The sequence below is a fragment of the Lissotriton helveticus genome, chromosome 3_1 (assembly GCF_964261635.1).
Source record: "Lissotriton helveticus chromosome 3_1, aLisHel1.1, whole genome shotgun sequence".
NCBI classification, from domain to species: domain Eukaryota; kingdom Metazoa; phylum Chordata; class Amphibia; order Caudata; family Salamandridae; genus Lissotriton; species Lissotriton helveticus.
In genome coordinates, this window is record NC_136061.1 from 656172308 (window position 1) to 656193330 (window position 21023).

Below are 21023 nucleotides of genomic sequence, written 5' to 3' on the forward strand. Positions count from 1 at the left end.
ATTTTCTGGAATGACGACTATGACCTTGAGGTCTTCCTCTGACAACATAAACACTTTGCCATGCTTCAAGGATGTTAGGCTTTGGGGCCAAGCCTTTTTGGTACTGGCCCTAAGCTTGGGAATTCCTTTACCTCTAACTTGAGACAGAATTCAAATTCGCTCTTTACTAAAGTTATAAAGACTTGGGGCCAGATGTAGGTAATTTTATTTTACCACCTCTTAAATACCGAATCATACCGATTCGGTATTTAAGAAGTGGTAAAATATAAGTACCGAGATGTAGGTAAATACAGATGTGCATTTACCGAATCGGTAAAAATCGGTATTTACCGATTCGGTAAATACCGACCGGTAATGCCCATTCATTCCTATGGGCTTTGAAGCCCATAGGAATGACTGGGCATTACCGAATCGGTAAATACCGAATTTCACAAGGGTGCAGGGGGTGCCACTTTGACACCCTCTAGCACCCCCAAAACGTGTTCAGGTGCCATGTGGCAGGCATACCTGCCCTAAGGGCAGGTCTGCCTGTCATATGGCACAGGTGTGCATGCACACATGTGCATGCACACCTGAATCGGTATTTTACCATCAAATAGGATTTGATGGTAAAATACCGATTTTTTAATGCTTGTGGGACTCAGAAGAGTCCCACCTACATATCTATTTTCCCGAATCGGTAAAAATACCGACTCGGTATTTTACAGAATCGGTAAATTTACCGATCGGTAAATTTACAGATTCTGTAAAATACAGGGCCCTACATCTCAAATTGCATTTACCGGTCGGTAACGGCCGAATTCGGCCGTTACCGACCGGTAAATGCCTACCTACATCTGGCCCTTGGTGATTCTGATATAACTGGAGGTTTCCATGGCGGGTATTTGGTTAGCACCTAGTGCCGAGATATACTATGTGCGATTTAGCCGCCTTTTAAAGATCTTTTTCACAGAACAAATAACGTAGCACACGTTTAAGGCCATTGATAGTTTGGTCAAAAAAGGCTTGGTAGTTAAATTGGGATTAACTCAGTTTAGTGAAGATGATATTAGGAGCGAGGGGTGTGGAATGGTTGCAAGGAGTGTGATAGTAGTAGCAATGCTGATGGAAGTGTATGATGGCATGATCAGCGGGGGAGGGGTCAATGTTTGAGAAAGGCACTAGAAAGGATAATCAGGTCTAAGGGATTTCCATGCATAGAATTGCATTCAGTCAAGTCGAATAAATGAGGTGGTGGAGGATGACTTTGGAAAATCAGGGGATGAGGGGCTGTGAGATAAGGATTGAGAGATTTGTTAATGTGAGTGCCAGGAAGGCTGTTGAAAATGAGTAGAAAGGAAAAAACAGACTGTAGTAATGTTACAGGGTAGAACGCATATTGTACACAAGGGTGCAGAGCACAAACCATTCAAATATAAGGCTACGGAGGGAGCATGAACAACATAAGTACGGCTAACAGAAGTGTGACATATTGGGAGTGTGAGTAATGGGTAAATTAGCAGGGGTGCGAGTAATTGTTACAAATAGAAGATAATATGGAGTGCACTGCTAGATAAAGTTCTTTGTTTCTGATTGTTGAACTTTGCAGATTAATGAGGAGGACGTCACACCAAGGAAAAAGGCAGCAACTCCAAATCAGGTACAATAACAAAAAATAAATAATGAATAGGGGGGTAGAGGGTGTGAGGAATGTGGGTACAAGAAAGAGTAAATCTGAGTAATGGGGATGCTAGCTATGCGAATAATGAGAGTGTGAATAATGGGCAATAAAAGAATGGGTGCAACTAACTAGGGTGCTAATACAGCTAGTCTACCAAATGCGAGTAACAGGTAAGTAAATAGCAGGGTGTGAGTAATAGAGAATGAAATAAAGGGCACGGATTGGTGTATCTAAGGCAGAGCTAGTAATGGTGTTGCAAGAAATCGGAGTGCAAGTAACAGCAGGTGTTATGGCTGTGAGGAACAGAGATGTGAGCAACAGTGGGTTGAGTATTTTGGATTGCCCTCGGTGAGCAAACCTCTCTTCTGTTTCTCTCAGCAGATTGAAGAGGTTATCAAGGAGAAGCCAACGCCGAGAAAGAAGGGTGCAGCTCTCAGCCAGGTCAGTGACCAGTACTAGGCAGGGCCTGGTGTACAAGTAATACAGCAGCTGCAAACAGAAGCATGTGTTATGGAGATGCAAGTTATGGGGCAGATGTTTTAGAGGTGTGATGACGCTGGCTTCAGGTAATGTGGGAGCTGGTCATGAAGGGCATTACTAAAGGGCAGCGTTCAAAGGATGCAACTAACAGGCGTGTGCAAGTAATGGGTGTGGGTAATGAGAGAACCAATATATGGGATGCAGAAATGGGGCTGCAGGTAACAGCAGAAATGAGATACAAAAGGGTGTGAGTAATGGGGGTATGAGGAACAGCAGTTTGGCACTGGGGATGGCATTTGTAAGTATTGTATTGTAATTGTATGTATATAGCGCTTACTTCGCCTGACGAGGCGTTGAAGTGCTTTTTCGGCGAGTAGCACTCTACTCCGGAACCCATAAAAGATTAGTGTTGAATTAGTATAGTGAAACATGAAAGTAATTTGAGTAGTATATATGTTAGTTCGTTATCTGGATTCAGAAGAATAGCGGAGGGATAGAAGAGGGAAAAGGTTTGCATTTATATAGCGCTTCTACCCTGATGAGGTGCTGAAGCGCTTTTTTAGCGAGTAGCACGCTACTCCGGAACCCATAAAGGATTAGTGGTGATTAAGTATAGTAAAATATGAAATTAATTTGAGAGGTGGACATGTTAGTCTGTTATTTGGATTGAAAAGGATAGTGGAGGGATAGAAAAGGGAAGGATTTAGACATTTCTTTTGTTTTTATTTTGGAGGTCATAGCAGTGGGAGGAGGCTTGGGATGAGTAAAAGGGATGTGGAAGGGGAAGAGTCAGAGGGAAGGGTTTAGAAAGGCTTGTTTTTGGGGATCAGAATAGCAAAAGAGGTACGAGATGATAAAAGGAGGGGTGGTGTAGGCAAAGTTTTGAAAGGGTTATTTTGGGGCTCATAGTTGTGGTAAGAGGTTTGGGGTGAATGAGAGAGGGGAAGTCGAGGATATATTGATAGAGGTATAAGGTGAGAAATAGGGTAGTGCATTGGAAAGAGTAGTAGAAAAATATTTGAGATGAGTCAGAGATTTGAGGTAGAGGATATATTGAGAGAGGTATTGGGTGAAGAATAGGGTAGTGCATTGGATATGCTCAATTAGAAGAAAAGTAATAATATATAGATCCATAGGTACGTGGAAGGTATATAGATGCATAAAGTAACTATAGGTAGATGAAAGATGCATTAAATAAATATGTACATATAATTCTTATTTTCTAATTAAATAGTGGAGCAATTGTAGATAAATAGTTATGATAAAAGATGTATTTATTTATGCAGTCACTTATATACATGTTAAAAACAGAATAATGTAACTATCAGTGCATTTGTTTCGCAGTGCTAATGAATATATTATTTATTTTAAAACATAATTATTCCACACGTCTATACAAAGCAACACACATATATAGGTACATATCTCATAGTACAAATAAATGCTTATATACAGAGGGATATGCTGTATATTTCTGTTTGCGTATGGTACTTATGTGGGGAAGAACCAATTCTTGAGTAGTTTTCTGAAGATAAGGTGGTTTTCCGTGGATCTTTTGTCGGGGGGTAAAGAGTTCCATAGTTTGGCTGCTTGAACAGAGAGAGATGTGCCACCCTGTTTGTTTTCTTATATCTTGGGATTTTGAGGCAAGGTGCCACTCTAGAGCAGAGGTTCCTTTGTTGAATGTGTTTGGGGATTTTATTTGTGATGAAGAGTGGTCCCGTTCCATGTATCGCTTTGTGAGTGATACAAAGCAGGTTGAACGTGGATCTTTTGGCAACTGGTAACCAATGCAGGGCTTTCAAGACAGGTGAGATGTGGTCTTGCTGATTTATATGTAAGAGTAGTCTGGCAGCCGAGTTCTGAATCTGTTGCAGTCTTTTCATGGTCATTAAAGGTGATCCGTGGAAGAGGCTATTGGCGTAATTGAGTTTGGACAGAACAAGGGAGATGGTAGCTTGGACCTTGATTGAAAATCCCAAATGGGGGAAGATTTGTCGCAGAGTTTTTATAGTAACAACGCTTGATCTTGCTAGTTTGTCGATTCATCGATAGCTTGGAGTCCATGGTCATTTTGAGGTTTCTTACTTCCCAGGCCAGGTGGTGAGCGGATCATGGTTCCAATCACCACATATGAGTATTTCCGTTTTGGAAGCATTCAATTTGAGGTGGCTCCAAGTCATCCACTGATCCACGGCTATGAGACAACTAACAATTGGCGAGTTTCCAATATCTTTGGGGCATTCCAGTTGAAGGAGTAATTGCATGTCATCTGCATAGTTATAGAACGTGAGGTGAAATTGATTGATCAGTGCCGGTAATGACTTCATGTACTTGTTGAAAAGCATGGGCGAGATGATAGAGCCTTGCTTTCGTGGAGTACGGTTTGGACGAGAAAGGTGGGGTATGGATGACATTAGTTCTGATGCGAAGGTAGGATGCGATCCAGTCTAGAACAGTCCCCTCTATGCCGGCTGCGTAGTCTTTGTATCAGAGTGTCATGGTCAACCGTGTCAAAGGCAGCCGAGAGGTCCAAAGGAAGTAGCGCAGCAACCCCATTGCGGTCAACTGTGTTCTTCAGGTCATCCCAGATGGCAAGGAGGGCCGATTCTGTGCCTCTTTCTGGAAAGAATCCAGTTTGGAAGTCTGAGATTATGGCATGGTCTTCAATGAATTGTGACATGTGGGCAAACGCTGCTCTTTCTATCAGTTTGCTCAGGAAAGGACTATTTGTAATCGGTCTGTAGTTGTCAAGAGTTCATTGGGTCCAAGTTTGATTTCTTCAGTAATGGGCAGATGTATGACTTTTTTAGTTCTTCTGGAAATATTCTGGTAGTTAAGGAGTTGTTGATGATTCTTCTTACTGGAGTGGCAGCAGAGGGTGTTAGAAGAATTGTCTTGAAGGTTTGCGGTGGACATGGGTAAGAAGGGCTGCCGGCATGCCTGCTTACTTTGATCAGGTCCATAAATTCATTGTGTGAAATGTGTTGGAAGGACTGGAGAGGCTGGGTTAGAGTATTCTTGTATTGTTGTTTTGTAAAGGGGTCAGTGCTGGTGCTTTGTCTTTGTTTTAAGTAGGTTTAAGTCCAACGTGTCTGCTTTGGCCGTGTCATGATTTGGCAGTTTGTCTGTGAAATCTTGAGTAATAGGATAAGCACCTTCTAGGCAATTTGGTTTACGAAATCTATTGAGTATTTTTATAGATTTCTTTATTTGCACATTTAGCATTTTGAATTCTTTCTGAATAGTATCTTTTCTTAGCTTTTTTGATAGCTGACTTGTAAAATCTGTTAATTGTCCATAGGCGAAGTGTGTCTTGATTGGTGTTTGTTTTGAGCCAGGCATGTTGAAGCTTTCGAATTTGTTGTTTTATGTCTTTTATCTCTGTATTTCTCCAAGGCGCTTGTTTTCTTTTGTTATGTTGTGTGGTTTTTAGTGGTATCAGGATATCAAAAGCTTCCCGTAGCCACTCATATCGTTTTTTAACAGAATTTTTTGTTTCTAGATCTGTACTGGATGTTAGTTGTGTTTCCAAGTGTTCCAAATTAAGTTTGTTCCATCGTCGATAGGTGGATGCACGTAAGGTGGTTTTAGGTGCTTCGCTTAGTGTTGTTTTATGTTGGAAAGCAAGCAGGTGGTGGTCTGACCATGTGACTGGAGTTATAGTTTGAAAATTAACTAGTTCGTCATTAGCACAAATGACATATAGGATGTGTCCAGCGTTGTGTGTGGGTTTGTGGACAATCTGATGCAGGTTCAGTGCGTCTAGGCCAGCGATTATTGTTTTTCGGATAGGGCATATTGGGCATATTGGATTTGTCAAACCAAATGTTGAGGTCAACCAGAATGCATAGGTTGGAGTGTAGTGTTATCATGTTCGAAACCATGTCGAAAAGTGTCTCTGGGAATGTTGCTTTGCTAGGTGGAGGTCTGTGAAGGAGTAGGAAGTTACAGGATTAAGACGGTGTAGGATTGCATCTGGTGGAAAGAGTCTCACAATATTTTCTGGAGACGTTGTCAACTTTAGTGATATGTAATGTTTGCCTGAACACAACAGCTAGGCCACTTCCTTTTTTGTCTATACGATTTTGGGTGATCGTTTGATAACCTAGAGGAACAGCTTTATGAAGGACAGGAGCCATATCATCTCACAATCATGATTCAGTTATGAATAGTATCTCTGGTTTTGCGTCAGTGAGAAGTTTTAGATGTGATGTTTGTTTTTAGAAAGCAAGCGAGCATTTATTAGTAGACAGTTTAGAGAATGTGCTTTGGCGATAGTGTGACTTTATTTTGTAGAAGAGTGAACAGTATTTTGTGGGCCTGTAGTTATTTTGTGGGCTTGTAGCAGGTGCCACCTTAGTGCTGGTATTAGCTGTATGACGATAGCAATAGTGTAGCTGTTCTGTATCGTGTTCCTCGTCAGGCAGGCAAAGAAGGCATTTTGATGGGTCTCCTTGTGTAGGTGGTGGAGACAGTGTTGGAGAGTGAGTTGGTGGGCTTTGTTGTTTTTGTGGTGTAACCTTGTTGTGCAGTAGACATGCAGAATCGAATTTGTGAGGTGTGGCACGTTGCTTATATTGTTTGTGTTTGTTTAAGGTTGAAGTTGTATGAGTTAGGGGTGGTGGTGCAGCATGTGGGTCATGTAGTAAGGTTCTAAATTGTCCAATGGCTGAGAGCTGGTTAGAAGAGATTTGCTGTGTTGCTGTATATGTGTTAGGTGTGGTGGAAGAGCGAAAGCTTGGCACTGGAGTTTGTTCATTTGTGTAGTTTGAAAGGTCGGTTTATGTTTGTATTTTGTGATAGTAAGTATTATGAGGTGTTACGCTTGAGAGATTTTGTTGTGCTGGTGTGCGTGATATGTTTTGTCTTTGAAAGTAGTGAAAAAAGGTGCTGACATATTTGTTTTAAGAGATGGATTTGTTTGTGTAGTATTGTTTGTGAGTTGAACTTGTAAGGTAAAGGGGGTGGTGATGTGTTTATGAGTAGAGTGTATGCTGTTTGTAAGAAGAGATGAAGTTGAGTTAGGAGTGTTTGTCTTAGACTTGTTTAATGCAAGATGTAATATGTGTGGTGCAGTGGAGTTTAGGTTTGGTGCGGTTGTGTTATTGTGGTAGAAAGAAGAGGAGGGTGTTGGTCAGAGAAATGATGAAAGGCACTCTATATTGTTAGTGACAAAAAGGGGTCTGTTAGGAGTAATTAGAGCAGGGAGTGTGTTTCTGGTGGGATATAGTTAAGTATGGTGTGGATTTGAGTTGTGTTAGTGATGAGTGGATTGGTTAGTGGTATAGGATAGAATAGTGTACTGTTTGTAGGTGATGGTGAAGCTGTGTGGTAGCTGGGATATAAGGTTGTATAGGTGTGGTTTGTGGGTTTTAGACGCAAAGAAGGCCTTCGATTCCATTGAATGGAAGTTTAGGCTCACTGTTCTGCGACACATGGGAGTTGGAGAGGTCTTCCTGCAATTGGTGTTGGTGCTTTATAACTCTCCTGTTGCATGGGGGCCCACAGGAGACATGGTCTCTTCCCCAGTTTCAATATCGCGGGGCACTCGACAGGGATGTCCCCTATCCCCCTTGTTGTACGCGATAGCCGCCGAACCCTTGCTGGGAGCGCGGTGTGAATATCATGGGCACAGAGGGCTTTGTTTCCCCAAACCCAACTTAATTGTCTCGGCTTATGCTCATGACATGCTTTTCTATGTCTGAGACCCAGACGTCCACCTTTCCCCGGTCATTCGAGAGGTATTGCGCTTTGGGGGTCTCTATAGCCTTAAAATTAATTGGGATAAATCCATAATCTTTCAGCTAACTACGGCTGCAGAGCCTACTCCTCTTGACTACCCACTCCAGTGGACGTCTGAGCCGGTTCGCTACTTGGGAGTCCAGGTCAACTCCGATGCGGACCAAGTAAATAAAGCGAATTACGGCAGAGCTATTGTCAAATTAGGCGATGATATAGACAGGTGGATTCGGCTCCCGTTTTCGCTGGTGGGGGGAGGGGGCGGGGAGGAGTCTCCCTAATAAAGATGGTGGTGCTACCTCGCTTCCTTTTTTTCTTCGTCAACATACCCATAGTAGTGCCCCAGCATATGTTCAGAGAGCTGCGTACTTTGATTACTAGGCTAGCTTGGGGGGCAAGACTCCGCGGGTAGCGCTGGACATCCTCCCTTTACCTTATGTAGCGGGAGGTTTGGGCGCGTCTGATCTGGAACTGTATTACAGTGTGGCGCAGGCTTCACACGCTCATTGCTGGGCCCATGGCCCGCATGACTTACCACACCTCCAGATTGAAATGTTTGCTGCTAGCCCAGACCCTTTTCCACGTTTTTAAACTAAGCCGCCTATCAGACGCTGTGGAGTATTGGATTCGGTAAACTCCATAGTTCATGCTTGGAACGTGCTGCCTAAGATGCAAGCTGGAGCTCAATTATACTCGCCGTTTTTACGGGTGGAGTGGTGTCAGTGGTTCACTCTCAGCTCAGAGCGAGGGGCTATTAGCTCGTTGAACACTCTTGGCGTACACAAAATGGGAGATCTGTTTAAAAATGGTAGGGTAGGATCCTGGGAAGAGGTGGTTGCTGGTGCAACGAGGCCCTCCACACTGACTCAATTTTATTTCTTTATGACTCGCATGCTCTGTGCGCGGTGCTGGGCGATGAACTTCTAGAGCCATTGGAGATCCAGTCCATGTCCATACTATTGCGCTCAAAATCAAATGTTAAGCTAGTCTCTCGTCTCTACGCCTCGTCACAACTTACCAAAACCACTTCATACACTAAGGCGCGGCTGGCGTGGCAAACTGACATCGGTGTCCCACTCGCGGATGATATCTGGAAATAATGCTGTGAGACCACACAAGGGGTTTCTCTAAATGGCCGCCACAGATTAGCCCATTTTAAGTTCTTACACAGAGTTCATTACACTCCACAGCGATTATATCGGTATGGGCTACGAGACACTGATTGCTGTGAGAGATGTGACATGCCAGGTGCCGGTTTTTTTCATGTTGCCTGGCTGTGTCCCCCTGTGGGGGAGTTCTGGAGAAACATCTTTCAGGCAATAAATGATATTGCTGGGCTGTCCCTCATCCCTGACCCCCTACTGGCATTATTGGGTTACACGAAACCTCTCCGGAAAAATGTTCGTAAACTGGTCACCATGGGTCTGCTTCTGGCGAAACGTAGACTTGCAATGCGCTGGATGAGAGGCACTCTACCGTCAATCATAGAGTGGTAAAAAGATATGATGCATTGTAATACCCAGTCGGTGGCGTATAACTAATTGCTGCCTCCCTGCAGCCGGCCAAAAAGTTTCTGGGGTCTCTTTGCACAATATCAAATGTCACGTCAAGATAGCAGTGACGATCACGATTGAGTGCTATATAGCCTGTTTAGATATTGGGGGAGTGGGAGGACGGAGGTGTTGGTTAGCTCGATGATTGAGCCAATTTTACTGCTGATACTAGGCACTGAACTGCAGCATTGTTAGAGGCCGATATGGCTTCCTGTTGGTCTGAATCTGATTTATTGTACACTTATCTATCATTGTCTGTTGAGATGTAAAGTCGCTGTATATTGGGTCAATCCATCTGAGCCTAGGCATTCGCCACCTCCTCTATATCCTGCCATATGTGATACTTGATTGTGTGATCTGTTTTATTTTATTTTTTCTGTATTTGTTTTTCTGGCTCAAAAATTCAATAAAATTTTTTTTTAAAGGTGTGGTTGTGGGGTTTAGCAGTGGATGCTGAGACACTGAATTGTGCATCGGGTTAGTTCGCAGTAAATTAGTGGAGTACATGTGCTGTGAGAATGTCACTCTGGTTGTGGATGTGGGCGGTGTTGTGTGAGTGCTGGTGTATATGAATTTGGGTAGCATTCCTGGCCATGGTCCCGACCAGTCTTAAGCTCAAACAGGCAACTGTCCTTGTCCTCTCCGCCCTTGGCCTTGACGCCCGTACTGAGATGCCCTAAACCCTCAACTTAAATAGCCCTAGTAATCAGGTGACCCCTTCAACCAATGGGAACCACAACCAGTTACAACACTAGCCCTAAACCCTAGAAGCAATAGAACAGCAGCCTCTTATAGCCAATCACAGCCCTAGTCCCAGAATCAAATCAGGCACGAAACCCTAAATCCTATATCCAATAGGTCTAACCCCAGCCCTAGTCCCCTCAGCCAATCACACAAGAACCCCTAAATCCTACGTCCAACAGAAACCCTAACCCCAGCCCTAGTCCCAACCCTAGTTCCTGCAGCCAATCATACAGAAAACCCTAAACCCTATATCCAATTGAAAGCCCAGCCCTAGGAACCATTCCAAAATCCTAAACCTATTAACCAATCAGATCTCAAGCCATACATCTATAGAATCACTGATCCAGGAACCAGTTAGTACCCTCAAATACCCAACCAATGAGAACACCAACCATAATCCAATAGAAACACCAAATGCAACCACCAATCAGTGCACACATGTAGCATCCAATATCAGACTATATAATGTCCCTGCGACCTCAGGCAATGTTTACTGGCCAGGGAGTTGAAAGCTGCTCCTCAATTCAGAATCTACTAGGAGACAGACAGGCTCAATCCACACTTTCGAGTCCTGCAGGTAAGGGCCTAACAAACTTTGCCCTCTAACAATACTGTGTGTGCAAAACTTTACTCACTCTCCTAGCCAAAAAACGAGTATATAATCCCTATAAAATACAGTTTAAACAACTAACAGCAGATTACTGCTGGCTCAGACCACACTGTTCACTTTCTGATGTATAATATCTCTGTTGCTAAGGGGAAACAGGTGGGGACTCTGGTTTCACTAACTTGCTAACACAAAATGGGAGCTGGGGTGGATTGCTTAACACAGAGGTTTGAGGAAAGAGCAAGGGACAAATTAGGAGGGTAAAACAGGTGGTTACGGGCAATGCGAAAAAACAACATAAAACAACTTGCTTTCTTTTTAGAGAGCTGCAGAGATCATCGAGGAGGAGGCTACGCCATGGGAAAAGGCTGTAACTGACAACCAGGTAAAGCGACTAGTTAATGGTGTGTGAGTAATGGGTTTTTAAAAAATAGAATGCGTTATGGAGATGCACATTACATGGGTACGTGTGGGAGGGTTGATTAAGTGGGCTGCTAACTGGTGGTGCAAAGAGGGTGCAAGTGATGTAGCTGTCAGAAACGGGTGATTCAGTTAGCAAGGTGAGTAAAGAGGCACATATAAGGGGAAACGAGCAATGTAAGTAACAATCAATGCGAATAATGCGGAATTAAGGAGAGAGCAATAGGTGAGTCTGAGCCTTCTCTTAATACATGGCTTGAGATGTCTCTGGCTGAGCAATACGAGGTGAACGGTTTTGCTTCATTTTTGGGTGTTGGCTATTTTCTTCTTCCTAATATCTTACCAGATGAGTTCAGGATTGAGTGAAACCAAACATATATGTAATAATAAGTACTACGAAAATTAAGCAAATAAAGTAATTTATAAAGAACACATTAAGAAGAAAAATGACTTAAATTACTTTGTTAATTCGGAGTATCAGAATGATGAAAATCTCAGATAGCAACCTTAATCATTGTACCCTATCCCTAAAAGACACTCTGAACACAGCTATACCTCAAATACTCTCAGCAGCCAGAGCTCTAACCTTACATTAAACATAAATCTAAGCCTAACCGTTAACATAACCTCCAGGACAACCTTAACCTTAAACATGATGCTAACAGCTGCCATAAACGTAAATCTAACCATAAACCTAACACTGCCCTAAACACTAACTCACACTCAACTGTAATAGAACCTCAACATAGATCTTGCCACTTAAACAACTCTAATCCTAACACTTTCTTTAACCTTAGCAGTAACCCTACAAGGCAGAAAACACTAAGGGCCTCATTACAAGTATCCCAGAATTCACAATGGGGCTGGTAACAGAGTTCTGGGCCCTATCAGGAATTATGAAGGAAACCTATGGAAATTTGGGCCAGTTTTAGCAAAGTGTTGAGTTGACCTTGCACCACACAAGGTAAGAAAGGTAAGAAAACGCTAAAGTCAGATTTACCAAGCCAAAGAAGGCCATCATGCATGGCCTTGTGGTGCTTTGTAAATCTGGAGTAACGTAAGACAGTGCAAGCCGCTGCTTGCATTACTCTACCCGCGTTACTCTGCCACAGTGAGGTATTCCATGGGTGGAGCACGGGTGTTCCCATGCATCCACCCATGGATTTTGTTTTGGTGCATTCCCCGATTTACAATGAGTGGTAGACCTGGGAATGCGTCAAAATGCTATGCAGTCCTAGGGGAGCTCTAACGAGGAGAAATATCTTTATTCCTCCTTGTTTTTACCTCTTCCTATGTGTCCTGCATTTTGCAGCACACAAAGAGGGAAAAGCCTCAGAGGATTGTTTTAGTGCAGGATGGTGTTCTTTCTTGCACAAACAAAAATCCTCCCTGCAACACAGGCATCCTTGCACCATGACACAAGGGTGCCTGCATTGGTGCAAGGCAGCACATGGTAAGCCAGCACAAGGAGAGGACAGGCAAATGCCATTTAACGTTAAATATGGTGCATTCCTGCCATCTCCCTTTCACGCAGCGCAGCATGGTGTCTTGCTGCGTTGTGTGAAATATTGATAACTCTGCCCCTTCCTGTTTCCAGCTGATAGCTGCCAAAATCTTCAGGGACTAGTGCTGGGGTAAGTGATGAAATGAGGGATTAACAGAGGAATCTGACTCTTAATTACTGTTTAGCCTGGTAATTGCTCATTTTACAGGTTTCAACCCATAATCTGTTTATTTCCCCTCCACCACCCCCCAGAGTTAAAAGACCCCCGTTATTGCTAACCCTGGGGTTGTGGAATTAACATTTCTTTGCACCAGGACACCCATAATGTGGATATCATAAAGAAAAAATATATCTCCAGTTTCACTTTAATTTATTTTCTTCATAATGGTTACTTCATTTTCATTTAATGGCAAACTAAGAACCATGGAGCATGAGAGAAGCTGAAAATAATGAACTCCGATTTTTTAGGGGGGTTGGGGTGGTGGGGCGGTTCTAACCCATCGGACCGCATCTGGGTTTATCCCATGCAGTACCCCACATCTGCAAAGCTAACAAGTCTCACTTTGTTACTGGGAGGTGACATACAGACTTTGATAACTTTTTTTGTACTCCATCTCAAAATTGTCACCCGGTATGGGCTTGCATACATGGTGCCTTTCTTGTAATGGACTTTCATATAAGTTTTATTTTAAAAAACGATTGCAAGATTGTGTTGTGCATGCATGTACATGCATAGCAGCCATCATGTTAAAATAGACAATGGCCTGGAAGCACATTGGAGGTCTGCAATCACAGCTTGGTCACTTTTAGGTCAAGCCTACTATACAGCGCACACACTGTTGCAAGACATAATGTGGACTTACCAAGAACATATGGAGGCTTGAAGCCCACCCACTGCTTACCATTGGTTGGCTTTCCTGACACTCATTTGCCTGTTTCTTCTTTGTAACCCAGCTCACTAAACTTGTGTTTGTCCCATCCATGCAGGATAGTCTCTTTTGATTGGTTGGCTTCTATGTTTCCAGAGCTTGTTTTTTAAGTCCTATGTTATTTTCGGGTTTAGCCCTCCATGATAGTGCATGCATTTTCCTGCCATCTCTCTTGTGCACTTCTGTCCCCCTGCACGGTGTTGCTCTCAGTCACCAGTGTGCATCTCCCCGCCTTCTCCATGTTGAGCTTGTTCTCTTGTATTCCTACCACACCCTTAGCTTTCTTGCCCGTGTGCTGCTTCCCAGCTGGCAACACCTTGCTCTCGAACATTGCTTTTCCTGCCAATCCAGGCCCTCTGTGTTGCTTCCACCTACTTGCACCTTCCTTCTCTTGCACTCATTTCCCTTTGCTTCTCCTCCCTATTCCCACCTTCCATGTTGCTTCCGTCTCCTGTGTTGCTTCCCTCCAACTGCGCCCTCCGGTTTGCGCCCACCCACCCATGCTAATTATTTTCTTATTTTTGTTTACCGATCAAACCTGTATGATTCTGTAGCACATGCATGCGTGGTAATTGCCTACAAAATGAAGCAGCTGGCCGCATCATTGCCATTTTTTCTTATTTAGACATTATTGGTCTGCCAATTCTTATTAATCGATCTTCTGCAAGCGTGGCACTTTCATGCAAAGGTCTCCAGTCACCTCGATGGGAAGGAGAATGGCAGACTATGTACAGGCATATTTCAGAATATATATATATATATATAATATATAAAAAGGTTTAAAGTAAGTCAGAAGAATAACTTGTTCGTCTAGAACCCATGCTTACCACTGTGATGCTGCTCAAATTGCACCACTCTCCAGAGCCGACATCTTTCATATATTCACTGCTGCTGTGCACTGTGCTAGCCTATAGCGACAACCGAGTGTGCCAGGCATGTGAGACTTCGGAAGCACCAATGCTGGGGAACCTCCCTTACATGTTAGTCGTTTTTTAGGTCTCGTCCTGCGAACGAATGCGCACATACGCAGTCGAGCTGGTTAGGTCTCGGCCTGCGAAAGACTGTGCACACGCGCAGTCGAGCTGGCGAGATTTAATGATATAGGGTATTTTCTACTAGCGAGGTTAAGCCCAGCCCCTCTTCTCCATTGGCTGGCATCCTAAACGGTGGCCAGCCATTAGAGAAGAGGTCCCAGTGACGTTCTTCTTTCTCTCTAAGCCTCCTTTTCAGACCGGGCTCCTTGACTTACTGCTGCTGTAAAAGGTTTCTTATCTTCTTTATGGGTCCAGATGGCCCCAGAAAGAAGATAAGGAACCTTTTACCCCAGCAGTAAGTCAAGGAAGCAGACTGGGCTAAAAGAGAAAACTCACGTCATGGGGAGTGCTTGAATTACTGCTTTTAGCAAGGCTTGAAAACCCCACATGCCATACATCACTGATTATTAACTTTGTTAGCGGACTGCAGTTTTCTCTTTCGCAACGTCTTATTTTCATTCCTTCCTACCATTTTTGTTGGCGGACTGCATTTTTTTCTTTCGCCACGTCTTATTTTCACTCCTTCCTACCATTTCTTGATTTGTGCTGCAGCAATTCTCAAAAGAACAAATCTGTGAAAATACAGCATGAGAAAGCCGAGCACAATGACACAAAGCGGCTGTGGCACGGTTCATATCTTAAACTGACAGACTGCGGGGGATTATTGCAAGGACAATGCCCTGCATATGTCAAAGGATTTGCAAATAATTTATGTCACTTTGGAGAGTGCGGTATTGACGGATTCCACTCTGGTTTTGGGCTTACAACCCAGCGGGATGCTGGGAGATGTAGTCCCTTCAGAATTAGTTATCAATACTCAATCAGCAGTCTATCCCTCTCACACAGATGAACTGCGAGCTCTTCAACCTTCTGCTTTACCAAATATTGAGGGTGACATCGATGTAGATATTTTCTACTCCCTTTCTGAACATACGGGCTCTTCTGTTGATGACAATGGTCTGGATAAAGACTGGTCTGACGATGAGGGTAGTGTGATGGGGGATTGGCGCACAAATGATGTTTTGAATTCTGTTGGTAGCTCGAAGGGGCTTTCTACAGTTCGTAAGGTACCTCAAGACTCTGGCTCTGGCTTAAATACTGGCTCCCTAGCCTGGGATTACTCAATTTACGCTCAGTCCGGAGCACAAGGTAATTTTCATGTTCCAGCTGCCAATGTTCTGGACTCTAATTCTGGTCTGCCTCCAGGCGAGATGACACTTGCTATAGTATATCAAATGATAATGGCTCACCGGGAGGAGACCCGGCAAGAAAGTGCCCGAGCACAGGGGGTGGGCCGCAGAGTCCAAAATTCTTTGCGTAGAGTAATCCAGACCTGCGCGGATATTGCAACCAGGGTCGCCGAGGCAGAAACTCTGATTTCTACTCTTGAAGATGATGTAGTCGCCCAAAAATCCACTATTGATGCAATTCAATCCCAGCGGGTTGATATACAAGGGAAACTCGTGGACATGGAGACCCGTGCATGGAGAAACAATTTAAGAATTTCGGGGGTTCCTGAGGGCATGGAAGGATCGGACACCCGTCAATTTTTTGTTTATTTATTTACAGAGGCATTCCCAGAGGGTCAAGGAATGGGACTGGCAGCTAGAAATCCAACGTGCCCATCGTTTTCCTTTCAAACCTAAACAACGCCCGGGTCAAACGTCCAATAGACCCCGCGCTATTTTAATTTGTTTACAAAACTTCTTAGCTAGAGAAAGGGTTTATGATCTAGCCAGGCCTGATAGGCAAAGGTCGGGAAAGGGCTGTTAATTCTTTGTTAGGCTGGACTTTTGCCCAGCCACGGTTGAACGGAGTTGGCAGCTCCGTCAGCTCATCGCCCCCTTTCTAGTCGAAGGGGGCGCAGATTTTTTTTCTTATTCCGTCCAAACTTAAGATTATTCATCAAGGCCAGAATAGATGTTTTGACTCAGAAATTCAGGCAAAGGTATTTCTGGACCCATTGTAAATAGTTGTAATCGTATGAGTATAATGACACATTTTTTTCCCTTTCTCCTATAGTTGCTCGTTGGGATTATGCTCCTTTAGGGGATGTTTTCTAGTCTTCTGTTATGCACTTATTAGTGTGCCTTCTTTTTACATCTCTGTGGGCATACCCTCTATTGGCTGTTTTTGAAAAGTAGGCAGCGACTCTGGGGGGGGGGTCCCTGCTCATACCAGCTCCTCCATCACCTGGACTTCGGTCTTGTTGCCTAGATTGGGGGGCTGGGGGGATGAGGGGGTGGCGGGTTGGTGGTAGGGAGGGGTGGGGGGCTGGTTGGGGGGGTGGGCGCATTTAAAAAAAAGCTTGAGAAATACTTTTTTTATCATGGCAATTACAAATTAAAACAGATAGCTATCTCAATTGTGATGTTTTTTTACAAATTTCTTAATGGCGTCAGGTAAAATATGCATAGCCTCATGGAATGTCTGTGGCCTGAATAATGGGAAGAAGCGGGCTCTACTATCACGCATCATTCAGGGTCTTCACCTAGAGGTTCTGTGTTTGCAGGAGACTCATGTGCCCTGGAACAATCGAGATTGCCTAAATATCCCAGGGTTTGACTTAATAGTGTGTTCCCAACAGACCTCCATGATAAGAGGGGTGGCTATATTAATGAAAGGTGGGTTGGGCTCATGTGTAAGATCTAGACAAGATACCGGGGGGAGATGGGCAATTGCTGAACTTTTGATCAATGGTACATCTTTGACGGTTTGGACTGTATACAGCTCAAATTCGGACAATCCCGCAGTCTTAGACTACTTAAATGTAGAATTGGCCTTATGGCCTCATCCTGTTTGTCTCTGTGGGGACTTTAACATTAACCTATCTGCTAATTTCAACCTAGCCAAAGGGCAAAAATACGTTGGTCAGAAACCTAGAGTTTTTAGGGCCCTGCAAGCTCTGGTTCAATAACATTCAATGGTAGACCTTTGGTTTCATCACTGTAAGAAAATAGATGGCTCCACATATTTTTCAGCCCCTCACAAAAAATGGTCCGTCTAGAATATTTCTTTTTGTCAGATAAATTTGCAGACACTGCTTAAATTTCCATCTTACCTAGAATTATTTCAGATCACAACCTTTTGACTAGTATCTGTACTTTAAATTACATATTAAAAACTCCCAGGCCAGGGGGCGTGGCTTGGCGGGCGAAGATGGCGGTCGCAGCTTCGTAGAGCTCCCGCCGGCCCGGACGAAATCCGACTAATTATCCTGGCCCCTGAGCCCATCCCGCCATACCTTCACAGGGCGAGTGTGTGTGACAGCGCTGGGAACCCTCCGGTGCCACGAGCGGCTTCCCTGAGCGGCCCGGCGAGGCTACGCTGCCGGCGGAGACGTGCGGCCTGGTCTCTGACACCGAGACCGGGGCCTCGATTTTGGAGCAGCCGTGGGGGTGAACTGACGGACAGGCGGGCCGCGCGGCCGGACCCCGGGCCGCGGAGACTCCGGGGCGCCGTAGCTGGGCGCCGGACTGTCTCGCTGCTCACTGGGGAGGCGATTGGAGCGCACCGGCCCCATTGGAGGACACAGAGGCCTACGTGGACGCTAAACAGCCGGGGCCTCGATTTTCGTGCTCCCGGAGCCGGCCCAGACCCGAGCTGAAAGCGGACCGGAGGAGGTGCCTGGGTGACTGTGGCAGCTGTAACAAACTGTGAGTGACGCTGCGGTGCTGCCCCTAGAAGTGGACTTTTGGGCCATTGTGCGGGTTGTTGTGCTGGATCTGCTCGGGGCTGCCTGCGGGCTGTCTGGGACTCCCCCGAGTCCTTTGTTTGGTGTGGTCGGCTGTGGAGCTGTGAAGGACGCCCGAAGACCCACGTGGGCCCGACGGAGCCCGGAGCGGTCAACGGGGCGACCGGTGCAGCCGGGGCGGACCGGCGACCGGCCTGCAATTGATCCGTGACGCTGGCCCTGGCTTGGCTGGGGGCCGATTCAGCTCCGGTGGCCGCGGTGCCTCGGACACTTTCACCCGACGGTTGAGGACTTGCTGCGCTGTTCTGCTTGTGCGAATCCTTCCCGTATGGTGGCCCTGAGAATACAAGCAGCCATGACCAGGGGAGGTGGTGGTCCGCCCAAGCAGGGGCCCATCGACAAATTTACAGGGCCCAGTGGAGGTTCCGGAGCGGCTGGTGGTGGCAGTGGAGCAGGGCCGGATAATGCGGCACTCATGGCGGCGATCACCCAGTCCAGGGACATGCTAGACGCAAAGATTGGGGCAGTGGGCGCAGATGTGACTCTGTTGCGCCAAGACCTGCGAAATGCTGTGGTACGGATTACGGAGGCAGAATCGAGGATTTCGGTGGTAGAAGACGATGTTGGGTCCCTGAAACGCAAGATGGCGGCGATGGAACACATTCAAAAGAACCTCGCGACCCGGGTGGAGGATGCTGAAGGACGCGCACGCAGAAACAACCTTCGCTTTGTTGGCTTTCCGGAACGGTGTGAGAAAGACAATATGGAACTGTTCCTAACCCAATGGCTGGAGAGTTGGCTCCCCTCGAGGGTCCTTTCCACTTGCTTTATAATTGAACGAGCACATCGGGCCTTAACACAGAGGCCGCCGGAAGGTGAGCGTCCCAGACCTATAATCGCCAGACTTTTGAATTATCATGACGGGGACGTTATCCTGCGTGAAGCGAGAACCAGGGACTCCATTACATACGAAAATCGAAAGATCATGATTTTTCCCGACTACACCAAACTAGTGCAGCAGCAACGCCGGTCCTTCGTGGAAGCCAAGGCAAAATTACGGGGTCTGAAGATTCAATATTCTCTACTGTACCCGCCGCCTGAGGGTTGTTTATCAGTCCCGGACTCACTTTTTTGATTCCCCTGAGGACGTCTTCAAATTGACTGACGAATCTGTGCCGATCAGGCCGCATGCTCAACCGGGACTGAATCCTGGTGGCCCTGGTGGTTCATCGCAGGAGCGGGGGGGCCAGCCGGCCCGTGGCGGACGACATCGGAGGTCCCGGTCGCGGAAGAGATCCGCGTCCGCCAGCGCGACGCAAGATAGTAGAGCTGTTGCATCTGATCACTCCGAGGATAATTCTTGAGACCCTGGGGAGGGGTGTATTTCTCTGCTGACGCTGTGGACTCGGACTGTCCGGGGTCCCACGGTTAGGTTTCATCTTTTGAAAACATTGACACTACCTACATTGCATGTTCTCAGGGATGGCTTAGCTATAAGTGGTGTTGCGGATGGAGGCTCGGGGGCGACTAGACAGGGGCCTCCAACTACCGCACGCGGTGGGTGTTGACTAGGGGAGGAGCGGGCTTTACTGTTCCTAAGGGGTGTTGGGATCCATTGGTATGGTTGGTCTTGGGCCCTCTGTTTTGGACCCGGGGCTGCCCATGCCGCGACAGGTACTTCAGCGTTCTATGAGGTATGGGGGTGGAGGGTGTTGGGGACAGGGGAATGGGGAGGGAGGGGTAGGGATGAGGATAGCTGGGGGTGGGGGTCAGGCAGGGGTTGCTATCGTTGATGTTTGGGGGCTTTGCGGCGGGTGGGGGGTAATGCACGTGCTGTTTACAGATGTCCTGAGGAAGGTGCGAAGTGTGTTGGGTGGCGCAGAGGGCCTACTTGGTGGGTCTCACTTGACTATGGCTGATATGTCTCCTGGCCTCCCCGGAGAGTCCCTACGGGTGGTCACCTGGAATGTCAGGGGGATGCTGGATAAGATTAAACGAGGAGCTGTCTTGCGTTGGGGGAAGAGAGAGTCTGCCGACGTGCTCTGACTCCAGGAAACACACATGATGGGATCTAAGGCTCTTAGCTTACAGAGATTTGGCTATCAACAGGTCTTTCATGCTGGATTTGCTAGGGGTTCCAGAGGGGTTGCTATCTTGGTGCATCGCAGAGTGGCCTACGTCCATGAGAAGCATTGGGCGGACCCACAAGGTCGTTATATTTTTGTCAAGGGAATGGTGGGAGCTGAGCCGGTGGTCTTTGGAAGTGTCTATGCCCCTCCCCCTCTGCAGTGGGCCCTGTCCGAGAAACTGTTTATGGTGTGGGACGATATTCCGGAATCGTTGGCTGTGGTCGGGGGTGATTGGAATGAGGTGATGGATATGTGTATAGATCGTCAGAAGCGGCAGGGGGCACTTGCTAGCTCTCTCCCCACCTCCCCTACCCGGTTGCATGCTATGGTTGAGGGAATGGGATGGGTGGATGTATGGCGACATATGCACCCCGCAGCGCGCGAATGCACATATGTCTCTGCAGTGCATGGCTCCTTCTCGAGACTGGATTATGTGTTTGTACCTGGTGTCTGCCTGAGCAGGGTGCGGGAAGCTGCGATATTGCCAAGAGGACTGTCAGATCATTCCCCAGTTTCGGTTAAGGTAG

General features: G+C 46.0%; 1 protein-coding gene across 2 annotated transcripts in view; it reads left to right on the forward strand.

Annotated features, from left to right (window-relative positions):
• The window catches only part of DCDC2B (doublecortin domain containing 2B), a 131715-nt gene that overhangs the window by 65264 nt on the left and 45428 nt on the right, over positions 1-21023 (forward strand). For both annotated transcript variants that reach the window (XM_078680688.1, XM_078680689.1), the window contains exons 13-15: positions 1589-1639; positions 2039-2101; positions 11109-11171. In XM_078680688.1, coding sequence (XP_078536814.1) covers positions 1589-1639; positions 2039-2101; positions 11109-11171 — 177 coding nt within the window. The remainder of the gene's footprint in view (positions 1-1588; positions 1640-2038; positions 2102-11108; positions 11172-21023) is intronic.